Source organism: Lytechinus variegatus, chromosome 6, assembly GCF_018143015.1.
Source record: "Lytechinus variegatus isolate NC3 chromosome 6, Lvar_3.0, whole genome shotgun sequence".
Lineage (NCBI taxonomy): Eukaryota > Metazoa > Echinodermata > Echinoidea > Temnopleuroida > Toxopneustidae > Lytechinus > Lytechinus variegatus.
Window position 1 is genome coordinate 40885097 of NC_054745.1, and position 23129 is coordinate 40908225.

The 23129-nt window shown below is 35.0% G+C and overlaps 1 protein-coding gene across 1 annotated transcript; it reads left to right on the forward strand.

The window, feature by feature from the left end:
- Positions 1-6348: 6348 nt before the first annotated feature.
- LOC121417824 (neurocan core protein-like) lies at positions 6349-16361 on the forward strand. Its single transcript, XM_041611558.1, has 5 exons — positions 6349-6465; positions 7294-7452; positions 10305-10412; positions 14385-14666; positions 16155-16361. Exons 1-5 carry the CDS (start codon positions 6354-6356, stop codon positions 16316-16318), a joined length of 825 nt encoding a protein of 274 aa, XP_041467492.1. The 5' UTR covers positions 6349-6353; the 3' UTR covers positions 16319-16361.
- The last annotated feature ends 6768 nt before the right edge of the window (positions 16362-23129 follow it).

The following is a 23129-nucleotide window of genomic DNA, read 5'->3' on the forward strand; positions in this document are numbered from 1 at the left end:
TGGGGAAGAAAATGACCTCCATTTTGTAGAGAAATTTTTTTTTTGCTTGTCAAATTGGCATCAGCAACCCCAGTCAAGAAAATGGTTCCCAGTGCCCTGCTCATTATCATGACTTGTAAGATAACATGTAAGATTCTCAAGTGTCATCATGTAAGTTTCTTTAATATCTTGTCATGTAAGATTCTTAAATATTTTGTCAGGTAAGTTTCTTAATCATCATGTCATGTAAGTTTCCTAAATATCATCATGTAAGTTTTTCAAATATCATGTCGTTTAAGTTTCTTAAATATCTTGTCATGTAAGTTTCTTAAGTATTATGTCATGTATGCAGGGTGACCAGACGTCCCGTATTTCCCGGGATTGTCCCATATTTTGCTCCTTTGTCCCGGCGTCCCGACAAACCCTTCCCGGGACGCCTATTTGTCCCGTATTTCAAAATTTTGAACAAAATATAGTTAAAACATTTGAAAGTGACGAATTTTCATCAAGGAACCGACAGATGACGAAGCACCAACAAAAAAATCGATACATGTAATTAAACGTTTGCCAAGTTCAGCGGTGATTTTCTTGCCAGTCCTCTGGCCTATTGCCTATGTGTGTTAGGCTACTAGCTAGACATATAGGATCGGAACAGATTCTCAATGGTGCAAACAGTCCCTCACATGATAAACAGTTTTTCCACTAAAATAATCACAAAATCGGCGGGAAATTTTTATGATTACATTTACATAATGGATCCTCACTTAGACTACTTATTTGGTGATGTAATCGGTGGAGCAAGTTACTGAGTTTTCACAACTAGATCTAGTTGTTTCAGTTTGCCTTTTGAGTCTCAAGTTGTGATCGGTGCGCACTTATAACTGGGGTTGTCATTTTTTCAAGCAATCTGCTAATGATGACAATCCTTCTCCTGCAAATTGTAAATGTTAACTAATATGGTATGAGATCAGTTTTGTTTGTAATGATAATTTTAGTACACTTAGTTATGATTCATGCCAAAAAAGTTCTCAATATACTATGTTATGTTATGGAAAATGTATTATATACGAATGATGTGATTGCAGAAGTAAACAATAAAATCAAATCAAAATCAAATAATGGGATGGGAGAGATGCCTGTGCATGATGCCACGAAGTTTCATATAATTTTTATTTCTTTAAGACAATGTTTCACTATTAATTTTTTTTTCTAAAACATTCTATTTTTTTAATATGTTAAAAAACACCAAATATAATTGGGATTTTTGTTAGGTGATTGGATTTTTTCTTTCTTTCTTATCTATCCTTTCTTCAGCCTTCTATCCTTCCTGTTTGCCTTTTTGAGGTTCCTTCTATCTTTATTTCTGATTTTTCTTTCCTGATCCTTTCTCTCTGTTCATTTTTTTCTTTCTTTCTTTTTAATTTCCTTCATTTTTCTTTCCTTAAACTTTATTGCTTCCTTCTCCCTTCCTCTCCTTTTTCTTTTCGTTCTTTCTCCGGCTCTATCCATTTTTCCCCATTCTCTTCCCTTCATTCTTTCCTCCCTCTCTTTCATCCATTCTTTCTTTCATTTTCCCTTCTAATTCTTTTCCCTTTCTTTCTTTCCCTCCCAGCTTCCCTTCTTTGATTCCTTCCTCCCTTCCTGTTTTTCTTCTTTCTTTCAAAGAATGAAGGAAACATTTTTTATTTCCTTCATTCTTTCTTTCCTCCTCTTCCTTTTGTCTACTTTCTTTTTCCCTTTTCTCCCTTATTTTTTGCTTCACAAATTGATTCATCTTCCCTTCTATCCTTTCTTTTTTTCTTTCTTTATACATTTTAACGAATGACGGAAACCTTTCTTTCTCTCTTGTATTCTTTTATATTATTTCATTTATTCCCCTTAATTTTCCCCTTCATTTTTGTCTTTCTTTCTTCTCAATTCAACTGTTTTCTTTCGTCTTTTAATTTTCTCCTTCACTCTTTCGTTCTCCCCCCTTCCAATTCGTTATATATTTTTTTTCACAAGTCTTACACTGTGTAACCTTCTTTGTTGATCTTTTTATTAAGACCTAGCTCGGTCGATCCGCTCATGCAGCGTACTTTGACGATTGTCCCGTATTTCATTTTGTGAAATCTGGTCACCCTGCATGTATGTTTCTTAAATATCTTGTCATGTAAGTTTCTTAAATATCATGTCATATAAGATTCCTGGGTATCATCATGTTAGTTTGTTAAAGGACAAGTCCACCCCCCAAAAAAACTTGATTTGAATAAAAAGAGAAAAATTCAAGAAGCATAACACCGAAAATTTTATCAAAATCGGATGTTAAATAAGAAAGTTATGATATTTCAAAATTTTGCTTCATTTCACAAAAACAGATATATGAACGAACCAGCTACATCCAAATGAGAGAGTCGATGATGTCATATACTCACTATTTCTTTCGTTTTTTATTGTTTGAAATCTGAAATATTTTGATTTTCTCGTCATTGTCATGTGAAATGAAGTTTCATTCCTCCCTGAACACGTGGAATTCCATTATTTTAACATTTTGTGCTTCAGGCAAGGAGGTCCTAATCGTCAAATTCATAAAAACTGAAGTATTGTATAATTCAAGCAATAAAAAACAAAAGATATAGCGAGTGAGTGTCATCATCAACTCTCTCATTTGAATGTAACTGGCTCGTTCATATAACTACATGAATGTTGTTAAAAATAAGCGAAACTTTGAAATGTCATAACTTTCTTATTTTACATCCGATTTTGATGAAATCTTCAGCATTGTGCTTGTCTGATTTTTTTCTATTGATTCAAATCAACATTTTTCTGAGGTGGACTTGACCTTTAAATATCTTGTCAAGTCAAGTTTCTTAAGTATATTGTCATGTAAGTTTCTTAAATATCTTGTCATGTAAGATTCTTAAATATTTTGTCAGGTAAGTTTCTTAATTATCATGTCATGTAACTTTCCTAAATATCATCATGTACGTTTCTTAAATATCATCATGTAAGTTTCTTAAATATGATGTCGTTTAAGTTTCTTAAATATCGTGTCATGTAAGTTTTGAAGTATTATTATTTTTAATATTAAACAGTGCAAAACCCTTCAAAGCTTTATAAGACATTCAAAAATACATTAAATGCAGAAAGTCTAATACTAATAGTACATATAATACTGATAAAAATACAATTGCATACATACTATGTTTGCTCTGTATTTCCTGACTGCATTTGGGGGTTTTTTCATTGTGTTTTGTATTAGTTTTAGGATCACTGATTTATAATTTCCTTGTAACTTTTAAGCGATCCTTCCACTATTCTTAAATATACTCAGTTGTGCGATGATGTATCTTATTGAAATATTTATAATTCTTGATTTGTATGTTTTTATGAAGATTGTGGTAAATAAAGTTACAATTTCAATCATGTCATGTAAATTTCTTAAGTATCATGTCATGTAAGTTTCCTAAGTATATCATGTCATGTAAGTTTCTTAAGTATATCATGTCATGTAAGTTTCCTAAGTATATCATGTCATGTAAGTTTCTTAAGTATATCATGTCATGTAAGTTTCCTAAGTATGTCATGTCATGTAAGTTTCTTAAGTATATAATGTCATGTAAGTTTCCTAAGTATATCATGTCATGTAAGTTTCCTAAGTATATCATATCATGTAAATTTCTTAAGTATCATATCATGTAAGTTTCCTAAGTATATCATGTCATGTAAGTTTCCTAAGTATATCATATCATGTAAGTTTCCTAAGTATGTCATGTCATGTACGTTTCCTAAGTATATCATGTTTTGTAAGTTTCCTAAGTATGTCATGTCATGTAAGTTTCCTAAGTATATCATATCATGTAAGTTTCCTAAGTATATCATGTCATGTAAGTTTCCTAAGTATATCATATCATGTAAGTTTCCTAAGTATATCATGTCATGTAAGTTTCCTAAGTATATCATGTTTTGTAAGTTTCCTAAGTATGTCATGTCATGTAAGTTTCCTAAGTATATCATATCATGTAAGTTTCCTAAGTATATCATGTCATGTAAGTTTCCTAAGTATATCATGTCATGTAAGTTTCCTAAGTATATCATGTTTTGTAAGTTTCCTAAGTATGTCATGTCATGTAAGTTTCCTAAGTATATCATGTCATGTAAGTTTCCTAAGTATATCATGTCATGTAAGTTTCCTAAGTATATCATGTCATGTAAGTGTCTTAAGTATATCATGTCATGTAAGTTTCTAAAGTATATCATGTCATGTAGGTTTCCTAAGTATTTCATGTCATGTAAGTTTCCTAAGTATATCATGTCATGTAAGTTTCCTAAGTATATCATGTCATGTAAGTTTCCTAAGTATATCATGTCATGTAAGTTTCCTAAGTATATCATGTCATGTAAGTTTCCTAAGTATATCATGTCATGTAAGTGTCTTAAGTATATCATGTCATGTAAGTTTCTTAAATATATCATGTAATGTAAGTTTCCTAACTATATCATGTCATGTAAGTTTCCTAAGTATATCATGTCATGTAAGTTTCCTAAGTATATCATGTCATGTAAGTTTCCTAAGTATGTCATGTCATGTAAGTTTCTTAAGTATATCATGTAATGTAAGTTTCCTAACTATATCATGTCATGTAAGCTATTATCAGGACGCTGTTTCATAAAGCGGTTCGTAAGTTAAAGAGCGACTTTAAGAACGACTGGTAAACCCTTCGTACGTGCTAAACCATCGCCAATTCAATATACCATTTACCACAAGAAAAGATCACCAGTCGTTCTTAAAATCGCTCTTAACTTACGAACAGCTTTATGAAACACCCATCGGATCATGTAAGTTTCCTAAGTATAAAATGTTTTGTAAGTTTCCTAAGTATGTCATGTCATGTAAGTTTCCTAAGTATGTCATGTCATGTAAGTTTCCTAAGTATGTCATGTCATGTAAGTTTCCTAAGTATGTCATGTCATGTAAGTTTCCTTAGTATATCATGTCATGTAAGTTTCTTAAGTATATAATGTCATGTAAGTTTCCTAAGTATATCATGTCATGTAAGTTTCTTAAGTATATAATGTCATGTAAGTTTCTTCAGTATATCATGTCATGTAAGTTTCCTAAGTATGTCATGTCATATAAGTTTCCTAAGTGTATCATGTCATGTAAGTTTCTTAAGTATATAATGTCATGTAAGTTTCCTAAGTATATCATGTCATGTAAGTTTCTTAAGTATATCATGTCATGTAAGTTTCCTAAGTATGTCATGTCATGTAAGTTTCTTAAGTATGTCATGTCATGTAGGTTTCCTAAGTATATCATGTCATGGATCTCAGAATACCACCCCAGATCAATACATTCTATTCATCTATAATATATATTTTTTGTCCTGCAATTCGTATTCATTCTTTCAATATTTAAAATAATGCAAGCGCATGTATGCATTTCAAAAGCTGGTAATATTTTGTCAAAAACGTTAACATGGGGTTTTAATCACTTCGTAAAATTACACGCACCACGCGCACTGTTTAGCAGAACATACTACGGTTTGAACCAGTTCTTAAATACCGTGTTTACACTTAATCAGCTTTTGCATCGGCTCGCTGTTCTAAACCGCAAGCCGATGCAGCATCGAATTTTTCAAAGCGGGTAAACGCGATTAACTTGCATCGGTTCGCGGTTCAGAACCGGCAATTTGCACCACCAAAGTAGTAGGTTCTGAACCGCGAGCCGATGCAGAATCGACTTTTTTACTACGTGTAAACAGAAAGCCGATTCTGCATCGTCAATTTGTGCGCATTTCATTTACTTTACATTGTGACGTAATTTTAAGCGCACTGATCCAGCGTTGTCTTTATTGTTGGTATGTGTATCATTTCTAGTTTTTGCATCGGCTCGCGGTTCTGAACCGCGCTGTAATTGCGTGTAAACGCAATCCAAATGCCGATTCTGCATCGGCATTTGGATCTGAACCAAATGCCGATTAAGTGTAAACACGGAAATATTGTCAAAAAAACCCTTCATGAAAAAGCATTCTTTGTCGAAAATCGATGAATAAAAACATAAGTGTCATCCGTGACTTTGGACAAACGACATGATATTTGCTATTTTTCGTCAGCGCAGAAATTATTTTAGGAAGATCAGCTGGCCCGTTCACCAAATTTCGACAAAGACCTCAACACCTCTTCAACGTAATTTGATGGACATTTTCAAAAGATTTACTGTGTTGTTGAATCGATCCCCTTTATAATTGCGAAAACCTCCCCGGCATAACGCAGCAAAACGAAAACAAGACTCTCATAAATATTAACGAGGCTTCACACGACGTGTTGATGACCGATATAACTGATTTCAAATTTATAATTTGATCACATCAATCGTCACAAGTTCTACTTGAATGAAGTACCAAGCAGCTGTTCGGATTTTTCTTCTCCTTCCTCTTAAACTCAGAATGCGGGATTACTTTGTCACGGTAGCTGTATGTTACTTTTTCGTGATTCAACTTTGCGGTAAGTTTATTTTTTCCTTTTTATATGTTGTATGTTTCTGTTTGTAGTAACTCCCGTAGGAACTCGGCAGGACAGCATTATTTTGCTTGTAAACGCCAAGCTGGCATATAACCAATTACCTATGAAACGTTTTACGTCTAGGTTAATCAGTCATAGTGGCTGACGTTATAGACGACAGATATCACTCTCTGGCCTTTTTATCAAAGTGGAGACAATGGCAGAGTTGGGATTCGAACTCACAACCTTGGGATTATGAGTCCAAGGCTCTAACCACTGGACCACACGACACGTGTAAATTATGTGTAATTAATGATGTTGAGATTTATGTATATATAATATACACACACACACATATATATATATATATATATATATATATATGTATATATATATATATATATATATATATAGAACAAAGACGAATGGAGAATGAAAATAAATTAACACCGCAGGTTTTACAGTATATCACAAGGGTTAGCAATCATCCTAGAACATGTTATACGATTTGTACAATCAATCATGAAAATCAATCGTACGATTAATTACTAGCTTTTGTGTTAAGGGACCCTGACATTGATTGATGAATAAAAAAAAGTCGAGATGAGCAAAATGATACCTATTTAGGCCGCATAATAATAATTGGGAGTAGGCCTACATTGAATTCATAGGCATGTACGTCTACAAACCCAACTTGAAATATAATGGGAATGACATTAATCCGATTTTATACAGCGATTAATACATCGGTACGACTTCTCCCGTGTTTGCAGGGTATGCCCCGAGTGTGTCGGCCGTTTGAGTTTTATTTTCTCAATCTTATTGACCTAGGTGTGTACGCAGTTGGAAAATGTTCTAGCATTTCTCAAGATGTCTGTCCCTATGGAATTTCTGAGGTTGGATTCGTTCCAAAATACCTAACATGGGATCATGACGTCAGAACACCACCGGAAGCACGTGACAAAATGATGTTCTACTGTGCAAAACCAGGTGCGAAATGTTGTATTATTCATTTTATGATGAAAATAATCTTTATCAACTTCTGACCCTTACAGATCCCTGACAGAAAAAAAAATGGGTCCTTTAGATTTCTAGACATGCCCTAAAAATGCCTGGCATTACAAACAAGGTGCAATTACCGGTGACCTGATCAAAAATCTTTGACAAACATGTCTATTTTTTCTTACCTTTTCGTTTTTTTCTGCGGCCCGATGTAGGATTAAAACGTAGTAGAATTTGATGCTAATATTGAGACATGGATATCTTAAACCCCATCACACTAGAGGCGGAATGAGCCGGAATGCCGTCGGAATGAAAATTCTTGGTACATTCCTCGATATTCGAAGCGCATTCTAAAAATTCTGAGTGCATTCAAGACATTCAGGTCCATTCTTGTGACCGGCCTGAATGTTTTGCTCATGTTCAAAACTTTCGAAGTGCATTCTTACTGCTCTCTGACTGCATTCTAAATGTTCTTACGACATTCTATGAGCATTCGAGGCATTCCGATCATATTCATGGGAGAATCGAATCGCATAAAAGCACAGCTAGCTGTTGCTGCAACGTTAGTCAGCAATGAAGTCGTCGAACGACATTTTTACAAATTTAGATCAATTCGAAATTCCTCCCGAATGTGGCTCGAATTTTGAAATATTTTCATTCCGGCTGGTTCTGCTCGATTCCTGCTGATTCCGAATAAGTGTGACGGGGGTATTAGTGTGCAATGTTCTAAATTATTGTACAAATACCTACATTCAAATCTGTGACTATGCTATAATCCTTATTAGTATAAAAGCAACTTTTGATAACAGTCGTAATGACGTCATTCCTATCGAACTATTGGCTAAGATTTAAAAATAATTTGGCCTTTCCTAAAAAAAAATGTAAAGGCTTGCAATCATCCAAAATTGATATAGTATACTACACTGCAAAAAACCCGGTGTTGATTTAACACCAGAGAAGTATTGAAACAACGCCAGGTTGGAATCAAACCGATGCTGTTATAGAACTACTTGTGTTGTATAAAGACCTTTCTGGGGTTAGACTAATACCAAACCGGTGTTGTTTTACACTTCTATGCAATGATAATAAGAATGAACATAGTGTTTTTGCTTCTTGCATGGCAATAATAATGGGTGATAATCATGACAATGTTAAAATATTTGACAGTTTCCAGGGAGTATGTATCCTCATCTCTACTTTCCCTTCAATCACTACTTAACTTACAGTTTAATGACCATTGTTAAATGTTTTGTATTGTATAATGAGTCACCATTCTTAAAGGTAAATGCTAGTTTTGGTAACGATATCAAAATGAGTTTGTACAAAATCCAATGAAATGACCACCAAAGTGTCTGTTAGTATAAATAAAACGCATGTGCTAAAGGATTCTGGAAGAAATTGTGTAATTGCTGAGAAATCAGCAAATAAGCACAAGATTCGGGAGAGCGTCGGGCCCGACGGTCTAAGCAATAATCATACATTGTCCCACGTGCGCTTATCTGTGTTGGGGATCTTCGGTGTGAACATTTATCAGCATAGATTTCAAGATTCACAAAGTTCAGTTTATATGACTGTACCAGATCCAGATCCTTGATGATATACTGACAATTAAGCCTTGTTTTATAGACTTTCTCATGAAATCAGTGTTTACTGCAACTACTGGAATTTCTCTTTAAGCCTACCTCTTATTTACTTACCGGTTTACACTCCTTGCTTCCCTTTTCTTTTGACTTATCTCTAATTTCGTCCCCTTTCTCATCCTTTTCCTCTCCTTTCTCCTCTTTCATCCTAAATCTTTCATTCCCCCTCTTTATTATTGACACCATTATGATATGCCTTATGATACATTTCGTTTTCATCTGCATGAATCTGTATTGCATTTTATATTCATTAGGGCTTGTGATGTTTACTTTATATTTTGTACATATAAGAAGTTGCGCATTCCAGTCATTGACTGCTTGCATGTGATTGTATAGTTTAATTGCAATAAAATCCAATATATATGAATATATATATATACCCTCTTAAAACAATTCAGTCAAATTGACTAGACCAGTAGTCAGCTGGGAGGAACTGATATGGCAGCCACTGATAGTCACATTTCTGACATTATATTCACGTCAGAAATAACTCTGTTTTAGTAGATACGACTAGAAAATAGTCAAATATGACTAGAATGACAGTTGCACCCAGCTGACCCATTTAATTAGTAATTTTTGACTGATTTGATTTTAGAGTGTATAATTGAAAGTAAAATAGCTCTGACCTCAACTGACATAGTCTCTCACTGAATCTACGTTCAACAAAAACAACTAGTTTCGAATTATACCTTTTGGGATAACACCGACAATAATTACCTAGTTCAGTTTGTATATTAAAAACTCCAATGATTTTGATCGAAATGTGCTCGTTCGTATGTTTTTTGAGGGCGATTCCATACGTGCCGTACGAAACATTTTGACAACAATTTACAGTCTCTTACCCGAATGCTTGCGCAATAAAAAAAAAATCTTTTTTTGTCAATGATAAAGTTAAACCGGGTAGTAGTGTGTAAAACTGACAACCAAAATAAAGTGTTCAAATACGGGTGAATTTAAGGTGAAAACGTTGTGTGTCATACGGTACTCAGAATTGTCCCGTACGAAACGCAACATTTTCACCCCTAAAACTTTAAGGCAAAACATATTTTGATGGCTGTCATTATTTTATATGACTACCCAGTAGTACTTTCATAATCCAACCAAACGATTTGAAGTTCCTAGTTTGTTTGGACAGCAGGTTGAAAAGTCTTGTCAAAATGGCTGATATTTCAAGCATGTACAATCGCCCTTTGATTACAGCTTGCTACTCATCCCCTTGTTTAAATGGAGGGTCGTGCACGGAAGAACACGATGGATACACGTGTTCTTGTCAAGGAGGATATGCGGGAGAACGCTGTCAGCGCCAGGGTAAGTATAAAGGAGAGAAGGTATAAACAAATGGTATCGTGAAGTTGGAATAAAATGCATGCTGTTCACACATTTTAAGAAAAAAACCAAAGTAATCGTGAATTTGGTATACATTGCACGCGTCTTTATTATTAACTGGTTTTTTTTACCTTACAGCTAGCTTTTCTTCCCTAGCCCCGGACAACTGAAAAATTTTGTACTTCAAAATTTGCCATTTTCACATCACCATTTGGTCTACAATACTTAAAAAAAGCACTGTTAAAGTATTAAACTGAGGGTGCCATAAATGCAATACAGCTTCCATAAAAAAGACCTTCCACTAATCAGTTAATTACGAATCAAATCTTGTCTGATCGAGTAGCCAAGCCTCATTTTTACATTATTGTCAACGACTGAGTCTCATCATTGCCGTCAACATGCGGAGGACAAGGGTGCAATTTGAAAAAACAGGGGGAGCATCATCATCCTCATATGCGCACGCGCACCCCCCCCCCCCACACACACACACACACACACACACACTCGGAAGTATGTTTATCCTCTCAATGTCTCTGCTCTTTGAAAGAAAAAAAAAGCGATCGAATTATTAAGATGCCATGAAATATGCACAAAATTGCATTATTTCAAGCAAAAAAAAATACAAAGAAGCTCAACACCGCAGAATGAAGATACCCGTACGCCGCTCGCCCCCCCACCCCCACACACACACCCGAACTTGCTCAGACTTAGTCACTGTGTTCTCGTCGTTAAAGGTCAAGTCCAGCCCAGAAAAAATGTTTGAGTGAATAGAGAAAAATCAAACTACCAAAACGTTGAAAATGTTATCAAAATCGGATCTAAAATAAGAAAGTTATGACATTTTACAGATTTGCTTATGTTTGACAAAACAGGGATATGCACAACTAAAGTGAAACAGTCGATGATGTCCCTCACTCACTATTTCTTTTGTCTTTTAATTGTCTGAATTATGCAGTATTTCATTTCTTATAGATTTGACAATAAGGACCAACTTAAGTGAATCATATAGTATCAAACAATGCTCATTCCACATGTTCAAGGAGGAATTAATCGTTGTTTCACTTGGCAATGAAGAGAAAAATAGAATATTCCATATAAAAGAGATAGTGAGTGGATGACGTCATCAGTCTCACCTTTGGATACCCCCCAGAATGCGCATATTTTGTGTAATCAAGCAAAACTTTAAAATGTCATAACTTTCTAATTTTACATCCGAATTTGATTAATTTGTTAGTGTTATTCTTGTTGGATCAAATCAAAAATTTTTTTAGAGGGGGTGGACTTGTCCTTTAATGTTTCCACCCCACTTTCCAGATCCGGTTGACGCCTTTGGGTCTAATCCCGTTCCCATAAACGTCCTAAAACTAATTTAGTGCAAACTATTTTAGTGGCAACTAGTTTTACATGTAATGAGAACAGTCGAAGTGGTCTTCCAAGGTGGTTCATAATACCACATCCCGATAGAGTTTCAAGATCGCATCGCCGCGTTATACAGGTTTTAGCGTGAGTGAGGACGGCAACCGTTTATCAAGAAGCGATCTTCGCACATTAGCGCGCTAATGCACACTCGCTGCGGTTTTAAATTTCGCACCAACATGTCACCCCCCCCCCTCCCCCTCCCCCAAGAGCGTTTCCTTAGCAACGCTTTACGTGAAGTAGGTTTTGAAATCCACTTGTGGGTGAACAAAATAAAATTAATTTGAACTAGTTCTAGGATTGTAATGAGAATGTTGTTTACTTTTTTGTTTGGAAGAATCTGTCGGACGTGTCCATGCACGGCTGTAAAGATGTCTGGTCTCCAGCGATTCTCTGCAAATTATATTAACGACCGTTTTAATGGGAAATTTAATAGTAGAAAGTTCGATGCGATATAGGTCCACAAATATTGTTCGCTTTCCTCATTCAAGTGAGATAATACATATAATCACAAGATATGGTAGCGAATAGGACAGAATTTAGCATAAAAAATATTTTTCTGTTTATCATAACGCACAGTACAATGAACTACACTTTTCTTTAGGCAGATGACATCTGAGGCCCGTTTCATAAAACTTGTGATAACAAATTGGCAATAACAGTTAAAGTGCAAGCTGGATGTTGACATCTCTTTTTGTTCAATCTGAAAATGACTGGCCGAGGTTTCTTCCAAGAAAGTTAGGCATTTTTCTAAACATATTTTGAGATTTTGGGCACATTTACTCAAGAGAATATAAAGTACATTATGAACTATTTTTAAAAGTGAAATTAGAAAAGAGAATTATGATTAATCTTAATTTAAATTGTTAGGTGCGCAGACGTGGGATCCCCTTCACAATCTTCTAGTTCAAGCTCAAGTTTATTTATTCAAAACAAAAACATCACATCATAATCAAAATAGATGTACATACAACGTAAATGGGTACATAAACATATATACACCAATTAGACTATAGCATATACGAATTGGTTTTAGGACCCCTTTAAAAGCAAAGCTTGTGGGTAGAGCCCTGAAATACTTATGATTATTAACATAAAACATAGGATATACTAATCTACAAGGTACAAAGGAGAGAGAAAAAATGTATAATAAGGTTAAGATGCTAAAAATAGAATGGAAAACTGCTACAAACACACATATATACACACACCACACACAACCACATCCACCCACATATGCACATGCTAAACATAGATTCTGAGTAGGTCATCAACTTAAATGCAAATACATCAACTTAAAATACATATTGAAGGAAAATAATCATATTCTGTCAAGAAAGTAAGTTTTGGATAATCTTTTGAACTATTGAAAAATTCGGACAATGATATGCGCACTCATATATTTTTTTCTGGGTATATATTTCTTATGGAGTTACCATGAAAAAAAATTCCGGCGTTTGTCTTTACAAGACACTCCAAATATGGTTCAGAACTGTGATGTAAACAAAAACAAAATAATTAGTTTTTACAGATGCTCGAGTAGTGGCTTACACACGTCCTTCTTTACAGTTACAGGGAAGATACCATGTGCATATTAAAGGGGAAGTTCACCCTGACAAAAAGTTCGTTGTTAAAATAGCAGAAAAAATATCAAAAAATATTTCCGAAGGTTTGAGAACAATTCATCAAAGAATTAAAAAGTTATTAGAATTTCAATTATTTGATTTGTGACGTCATACGCGAGCAGCATTCCTACATTGCGAGTGGTAAAAAATTAATGAAGTCTCATTTTCTCAGAAAATTGAAAATGGTTTTTAAGTACCTTTTGTATATCAATATACAAATCATGTCACATCCGATCATGAATAGAAAACAAAATTAAGTAATCAGGAACCATACAAAATTTGAAATTCATGCATTTTATATTACATAACATATGGGGCAGCTGCTCGTTTACGACGTCACAAATTCAAAACTTTGAATTCTAATAACTTTCTTAATCTTTAACGGATTTTTCTCAAACCTTCGGCAATACTTTGTTTTATTTTTTTCTGCTATTTTCACAACAAACTTTTCTTCAGGGTGAACTTTCCCTTTAATGGAGTAGCGGAAACGGTACCCACTTGCATTCAAGTTACCATTATGATATCTTTGCCATGATTCTGATTGGCTGTTGACAATCGTTACCATGGTAATTACCGTTAGATGTCAAAGTTACCATAATACTTTTATGGAACGGGGTCCTTCCGACAGTCTCTTTCTTACCGCAAAAAAAATAGAATTAGGACATTTGGGATGACCATTTTGACCGTAAATTTTACTGCTCAGCATTGTAGTGCTAAGCTCGACCACTCTCCAACCGTTTAACCCTCTCAGTACTAGGCCTTGTAAACTCCATTGACTTATTGCACATCTACATGCCTATGGTCATGACAGGGTTAATGCTAACACCGTGCACTAAGAATATGCATGCTCATTAAATCATGTTAAGCCTGATAAGGATTTAATTGAGTACATCTTTGTCATCTTACGTTTAAGTCTGCCCCGATGGATGGCGGTACGGAGGAACAAAGTGTTTTCTGATCTTGGACAAGCTCCTGAACTGGTATTCCTCTTTGAATTACTGTAATGATCTCGCTGGGGTAACCCTGGCGAACGGCGACGTTGTTGAAGCTTCTCTTCTCGTCGTGGAGAACCATGAAGAGTATGAATTTCTCAAGAATTACATAGGCCCTACAGGTAAGACCTGGCTGAACTGTGACGTATATGGAACCACGTGTGTTTGCTTCACTGAGCGGGAAATGGTCCCTGAATTCGAATGTAAGTAGCAACATGACAAGCATCGCTATGGGGGAGGGGAGCATTGACGTCACCTGGGGGGGGGTTGACCATCAGTAAAGATCCCCCTCCCTCTAGAAGTTTTGAAAACTGAAAAAAATATTTTGTAAATGATGTACTAATCATCCTACTCAAGTTGCAAAGTTAAATATTAGTCACTAACGTAAATCTGTTAAGATTATATATACAATTCAATTATTCGCTCGCGCTTCGCGATCGCAGTGGCTGTTAATTGAGAAAGATAAGTTATTGGTTCTATAAGATAACGTGAGGTAAAAAAAATCCAGTGTTCAATTCAATATCCACACATTATTCTTCTCACGATTTGAATTTTCATTCATGATTTGTTTTAGCGAGATACGCATCTTGTGTGTTCATAATCTGAAAAGAAAATGCTTGTGACAAACAAAATCACGTCGTGCTACACGCTAGTATCAATTGCTAATAGATACCCATCCTGTTAGGTTACAAAAAGTGCACAAGGCAGTCTCTCTATCATTATGCCTTGTCATATACTCCGATCATGGAACATATAGGCCTATTCTCATACTCAAATAATCTTGTATATAGGGGAGGGGTACTGAAGTTTTTGATTGTTGAATGCACTGACGAATAGATAGGGGCCACAGACTCCCAAAACTTTCCAGGACCAACAGAAAGGCGAAAAGAGGACAACAGAAGAGATGATTCAAATATTACATTTTGAATATTACGTAGAAATCTAGGACAAAGACAAGCAACCCCACCAAAAAGTTGATTTTAATTTAAAAAAGAGAATAATCGAACATGCATAACATTGAACAATTCATCAAAATTGGATGTAAAATATGAAGAAAAAAAAATTATGACATATTAAACTTTCGCTTAATTTCACAAAGCATTAATATATACATCCTGGTCGGTATGCAAATGAGGAGACTGATGACGCCATCCACTTATAGTATTTGTTTTGTTACAGTATTGCATTATATGAAATATTATAACTAACTCCTCATTGTCAAGTAAAACAACGATTAATTTCTTTTTTAACATGTGGAGTTAGCATTGTTTAATACTATATGGTTCAGTGAAATTGGTCCTCACTGTCAAATCTGAAAAAGGGAAGTATTGTATAATTCAAACGATAAAAATCAAAAGAAAGAGTGAGTGATGGACATCATTGACTGACTCAGCATGTCCCTGAGCTGTGCATTCTTCACTGTTTTGCGAAAAATAAGCGAAATTTAAAATGCCATAACTTTCTTATTTTACATCCGATTTTTATGAAATTATCAGCGCTGTGCTAATTTGATTTTTCACTATTTATTCCTTTTAACAGTGTTTCGGGTAAACTTGACCGTTGAATTTCTGTGTTAAAAGGATATTAGCAGAATTGCTCGCTCGCTTCTCTCGCCAGTAGCTCCTTCGAACTTTCAATATTTCTGACTCACACCGCCACTGGTGGAATGTCTTTATTTTTTCTTTCGACAGATTGGTGTGATGATTCAGAGTTTTATTTCAACTCCTCCTCATCTAACACTGAATACGACTGTGTGTACGCAAGGATGTACGATGGCTCGTGGTTGGTGCAGCCATGTATGACGTCATGTTTGGGTTCCAACGCTCCTACCGTGTGCCAAGTCCGCATAGCCTAGCCAACGTATCATTTACTGCACTGAGGAATTTAGTTAGAAGTTTGCCAAGAAGTTCAAAATTTGCTAGAGGCGTTTACATGTTCCCGGACGCGCGTTTCCGTTTTACACCCTGGCGAAGGCATTTTCCGGAAAAGTAGCCAAAAAGCGACTAGTGAAGAGTCTACGTCTTCGTTTGTTTACATTATCAGCTGGGCGCGCGATCCAAAGTCTGCGAAGTTATCCACAGAACATACCGTACTTGCAAATGCAACTGAGCTTATACTTTCCAGGTTCAATACGAATGTTGCCTTGATCATTTGCCTTGCCGATTTGCTGATGTCTGTCTTTCTCTCTATCTGTCTATATATCTATCTCTCAAATTCTATCTGTATCTATCTATGTAACTGCAGTATCTATCTATCTAATAATCTTCTCTGTCTCTCTCATTCTTTATCTAACATCTATCTATCTCAAATTCTCTATCTCTCTCTATCTATCCATCCATCCGTCTGTCTTTTGATTTCTCTCTCTCTACCTACCTATGTAACTACAGTATCTATCTGTTAATTTGTCGCTCTTCTCTCTCATTCTTGATCTATCTGACATCTATCTATCTCTCAAATTCTCTATCTATCTCTCTATCCATCTATCTACCCATCTGTCTGTCTTTCTCTATTTTAACTAGAGTATCTATCTATCTGTTAATTTGTTAATAATCTTCTCTGTCTCTCTCATTCTTTAATTATCTATTTAATATCTCTCTCTCTCTATCTATCTATCTATCTATATATCCATCTGTCTGTCTTTCTCTTATTCTCTCTATCTATTTTTTAACTTATCTATCTGTTAATTTGTTAATATTCTTTGTCTCTCTCCCTCTTTATCTATCTCTCATCTATCTATCTCTATCTATCCATCTGTCTGTCTTTCTCTATTTCTCTCTATCTATATATCTATCTATCTATGTATCTATCTATCTGTTAATTTGTCTATCTTCTCTGTCTCTCTCATTCTTTATCTTTCTATCTATCATCTATCTATCTATCTCTCAAATTCTCTATCTCTCTCCTTCTCTAGCATCTGTCTGTCTTTTTTCTCTCTTTCTCTTTGTCCGTCCATATTTCTATCTACAACATCTCTCTCTCTCTATCTATCTATCCTTCTCTCTCTCTCTTTCTCTCTCTCCCCCTCTCCCTCTATATATCGACCTCTCTGTCTCTCCCCCTCTCTCTGTTTATCTATCTATCCATCCATCTCCCCCTCTTTCTCTCCCTTTCTATCTATCCACCTCTCTCTCTGTCTATCTTGTCTCTATTTATCAGTCTTCTATATCTATCTTTCGGCAGCTATAAGTGTATCAATCCATCAAACTTCAATTTGTCTTTCCATTATAAGTATCTGTTTATTTTGATTTTGTCTGCCATTCTATTCATTTAGTTAATAATTTATTTTTAGAAAAAAAAACTGCAAAAGCATGTTCGGATTTCACTCCTGACTGCCGCTCCCTGAGGAACTCTGAGCTCTGATCAGTAACTGTGCAAATTGCATGTGGTGTGGTGGACTCGCCTGTGTCGCACGCTGCATGCAACCAGCGATGTATGTAGACTCTTCACTAGTCGCTTTTTGGCTACTTTTCCGGAAAATGCCTTCGCCAGGGTGTAAAACGGAAACGCGCTTCCCGGACAAGGGTGAAATCGGTTACACTTCGTAATTCCGAAGGTTTGTATTTCCGAAAGTTCTTTATTCCGAAGGTTCGTAATTCCGAAACACGTAAATTGCCTATACTACGATGTTCATTAATCCGAAAACGTTAATGGGTTTGTTAATCGAACATTTGTGGCGTTATTCCGAAGGTTCGATAATCCGAAAACAAAATAAGGTTCGATGTTCCGAATGTGCTTTAGTCCGAACACGAAATAAGGTTCGTTGTTCCGAAGATTCGTTTATCCGAAAACAAATTAAGGTTCGTTGTTCCGAAGGTTCGTTAGTCCGAAAATGAAATAAGGTTCGTTAATCATTACCTTAACGAACCTTCGGAATTACGAACCTCATTTCGTTTTCGGATTAACGTACCTTCGTAATTACGAACCCCACTTTATTTTCGGACTAGCGAACCTTTGGTATTACGAACCTCATTTCGTTTTCGGACTAACGAACCTTCGGAATATCCGAACCTTCGGAATAACGAAGCATCGGAATTACGAATGTATGCGGATGAAATCAGTGTCCCGTGACTCAAAGTTTAAAGGTCAATTTCACCCCATAAAATATTGATTTAAATCAAGGAAAAATCAAACAAGCATAACGCTTAAAGTTTTCACCTAGCTAACTTCCAGTATTGTGATGGCGCTGGTAAGCGGGGTGCTTAACCACCCCCGAGAATTTCCTCCGGAGGTGCTGCATGAATTATTTTCCATAGGCAGCCCCCCGTACAGAAACCCTCTTCATCTTCTTTTTTTTTGCTTGTCATATTGCTGGGGAAGAAAATGACCTTCATTTTGTAGAGGAACTTTTTTTTTGCTTGTCAAATTGGCATCAGCAACCCCAGTCAAAAAAATGGTTCCCAGTGCCCTGCTAATTATCATGACTTGTACGATTCTCAAGTATCATCATGTAAGTTTCTTAAATATCTTGTCATGTAAGATTCTTAAATATTTTGTCAGGTAAGTTTCTTAATCATCATGACAGGTAAGTTTCCTAAATATCATTATGTAAGTTTTTCAAATATCATGTCGTTTAAGTTTCTTAAATATCTTGTCATGTAAGTTTCTTAAGTATTATGTCATGTATGTTTCTTAAATATCTTGTCATGTAAGTTTCTTAAATATCATGTCATATAAGATTCCTGAGTATCATCAGGTTAGTTTGTTAAAGGACAAGTCCACCCCCAAAAAAAACTTGATTTGAATAAAAAGAGAAAAATTCAAGAAGCATAACACCGAAAATTTTATCAAAATCGGATGTTAAATAAGAAAGTTATGACATTTCAAAATTTTGCTTCATTTCACAAAAACAGATATATGAACGAGCCAGCTACATCCAAATGAGAGAGTCGATGATGTCATTCACTCACTATTTCTTTTGTTTTTTATTGTTTGAAATCTGAAATATTTTGATTTTCTCGTCATTGTCATGTGAAAAGAAGTTTCATTCCTCCCTGAACACGTGGAATTCCATTATTTTAACATTTTGTGCTTCAGGCGAGGAGATCCTAATCGTCAAATTCATAAAAACTGAAGTATTGTATAATTCAAGCAATAAAAAACAAAAGAAATAGTGAGTGAGTGTCATCATCAACTCTCTCATTTGAATATAACTGGCTCGTTCATATAACTACATGAATGTTGTTAAAAATAAGCGAAACTTTGAAATGTCATAACTTTCTTATTTTACATCCGATTTTGATGAAATCTTCAGCATTGTGCTTGTCTGATCTTTCTCTATTGATTCAAATCAACATTTTTCTGAGGTGGACTTGACCTTTAAATATCTTGTCAAGTCGAGTTTCTTAAGTATATTGTCATGTAAGTTTCTTAAATATCTAGTCATGTTAGTTTCTTAATTATCATGTCATGTCAAGTTTCTTAAGTATCTTGTCATGTAAGTTTCTTAAATATCTTGTCATGTAAGATTCTTAAATATTTTGTCAGGTAAGTTTCTTAATTATCATGTCATGTAAGTTTCCTAAATATCATAATGTAAGTTTCTTAAATATCATCATGTAAGTTTCTTAAATATCATGTCGTTTAAGTTTCTTAAATATCGTGTCATGTAAGTTTTGAAGTATTATTATTTTGAATATTAAACAGTGCAAAACCCTTCAAAGCTTTATAAGACATTCAAAAATACATTTAATGCAGAAAGTCTAATACTAATAGTACATATAATACTGATAAAAATACAATTGCATACATACTATGTTTGCTTTGTATTTCCTGACTGCATTTGGTTTTTTTTTTTCATTGTGTTTTGTATTAATTTTAGGATCACTGATTTATAAGTTCCTTGTAACTTTTCAGCGATCCTTCCACTATTCTTAAATATACTCGGTTGTGCGACGATGTATCTTATTGAAATATTTATAAATCTTGATTTGTATGTTTTTATGAAGATTGTGGTAAATAAAGTTTCAATTTCAATCATGTCATGTAAATTTCTTAAGTATCATGTCATGTCATGTAATGTAAGTTTCCTAAGAATATCATGTCATGTAAGCTATCATCAGGACGCCGTTTCATAAAGCGGTTCGTAAGTTAAAGAGCGACTTTAAGAACGACTGGTAAACCCTTCGTACGCGCTAAACCATCGCCAATTCAATATACCATTTACCACAAGAAAGGATCACCAGTTGTTCTTAAAATCGCTCTTAACTTACGAACAGCTTTATGAAACACCCACCGGGTCATGTAAGTTTCCTAAGTATATCATGTCATGTAAGTTTCCTAAGTATATCATGTCATGTAAGTTTCCTAAGTATGTCATGTCATGTAAGTTTCTTAAGTATGTCATGTCATGTAGGTTTCCTAAGTATATCATGTCATGGATCTCAGAATACCACCCCAGATCAATACATTCTATTCATTTATAATATATAATTTTTTTGTCCTGCAATTCGTATTCATTCTTTCAATATTTAAAATAATGCAAGCGCATGTATGCATTTCAGAAGCTGGTAATATTTTGTCAAAAACGTTAACATGGGGTTTTAATCACTTCGTAAAATCACACGCACCACGTGCACTGTTTAGCAGAACATACTACGGTTTGAACCAGTTCTTAAATACCGTGTTTACACTTAATCAGCTTTTGCATCGGCTTGCGGTTCTGAACCGCAAGCCGATGCAGCATCGACTTTTTCATAGCGGGTAAACGCGATTAACTTGCATCGGTTCGCGGTTCAGAACCGGCAATTCGCACCACCAAAGTAGTAGGTTCTGAACCGCGAGCCTATGCAGAATCGACTTTTTTACTACGTGTAAACAGAAAGCCGATTCTGCATCGGCAATTTGTGCGCATTTCATTTATTTTACATTGTGATGCCCAGAAGGAAAAACCAGTTAGACCAGTAATTTTTTTTACTGGTTTCCAGTATAATTATACTGGTTTCCAGTATATTTTTACTGGGCCAGTTGATTTTTAACTGGACCAGTACAAATCAACTGGAGACCAGTTCCAACAATTGCATTCTAGTTGAAGCAATTAGTAATACCAGTTAAATTGTTTTTCATTAAGCTGGTGTTACTGGTCCAAAAAATGGTTTCCAGTATATGTTTACTGGACCAGTTGATTTTTAACTGGACCAGTAAAAATGAACTGGAGACCAATTCAGACAATTGCATTCTGGTTACTGGTCCAATAAATAATGACTTTAAAGTCAGATCATTTAACAAATTATGAAAAATGAATCTTATAATTCAGAGAAAGTTATGATCGTTATCACTGTTATCATCATTGCTCTTATGATTATCACTATTATTATGATCATTCTTGTAATCATTGTTATTACTGTTATTTTTGATATTGTAATTATCATTATTAATATTATCATAATTATCAATTATTGATATTATAATTAAAATAATCATTTCCTCTAATTGTCATTAAGATCAAAGCAAGATGTATTCCTCTGATATATAGTCAACTGGTCTAAAGTAATTCAATGTTTGAAATTAAACTGGTCAAGACCAGTAATACCAGTAATTCTGATGATGCTGATCACGTGGTTTACCTCATTTGCATATTTCCTGTTTTTTAAAGAAAAATCATAATGGAATATCTTTGCCAAAGCACTCATTGTTGTTTTTGAAAACCTTCAAAATAATTGTGTGAACTAATTCACAATGAAAATGTGTAATTTTATACATCACATTCAAAATAACAGCAGAAAGATTAATTTACTAACCATTTTTTCCATCACATTTCACTGGCCATGGTATATAACAAACCAAATTCATGTAATAAACTGATCCAGTAAGACCAGTACGAGGACCAGTTCGACCAGTTTGAGGACCAGTGAGACCAGTATGACGACCAGTGAGACCAGTATGAAGACCATTGAGACCAGTAACAACCACCAGAAACAAGACCAGTATAAAATTCCAGTACTTCAAGACCAGTTTATTTTTTAGCTGGACCAGTATGACCAGTTAGACCTGTAAACCGATGTTCCAATTTCCAGAGTTACCAGTTAGAATTATATTGGTCTAACTGGTCCAGTGGAACTGGTTTTTCCTTCTGGGTGTAATTGTAAGCGCGCTGATCCAGCGTTGTCTTTATTGTTGGTATGCGTATCATTTCAGGTTTTTGCATCGGCTCGCGGTTCTGAACCGCGCTGTAATTACGTGTAAACGCAATCCAAATGCCGATTCTGCATCGGCATTTGGATCTGAACCAAATGCCGATTAAGTGTAAACACGGAAATATTGTCAAAAAAACCCTTCATGAAAAAGCATTCTTTGTCGAAAATCGATGAATAAAAACATAAGTGTCATCCGTGACTTTGGACAAACGACAGGATATTTGCTATTTTTCGTCAGCGCAGAAATTATTTCAGGAAGATCAGCTGGCCCGTTCACCAAATTTCGACAAAGACCTCAACACCTCTTCAACGTAATTTGATGGACATTTTCAAAAGATTTACTGTGTTGTTGAATCGATCCCCTTTATAATTGCGAAAACTCGTTAATAACTGCGTATCAAACTCCCCGGCATAACACAGCAAAACGGAAACAAGACTCTCATGAATATTAACGAGGCTTCACACGACGTGTTGATGACCGATATAACTGATTTCAAATTTATAATTTGATCACATCAATCGTCACAAGTTCTA

Coding starts and splice junctions, on each gene's coding strand:
- LOC121417824 (XM_041611558.1), top strand. CDS start 6,354: ATGAAGTACCAAGCAGCTGTTCGGATTTTTCTTCTCCTTCCTCTTAAA. Junction 7,453..10,304: donor GTTCTACTGTGCAAAACCAG/GTGCGAAATGTT, acceptor CTTTGATTACAG/CTTGCTACTCATCCCCTTGT. Junction 14,667..16,154: donor AATGGTCCCTGAATTCGAAT/GTAAGTAGCAAC, acceptor TTCTTTCGACAG/ATTGGTGTGATGATTCAGAG.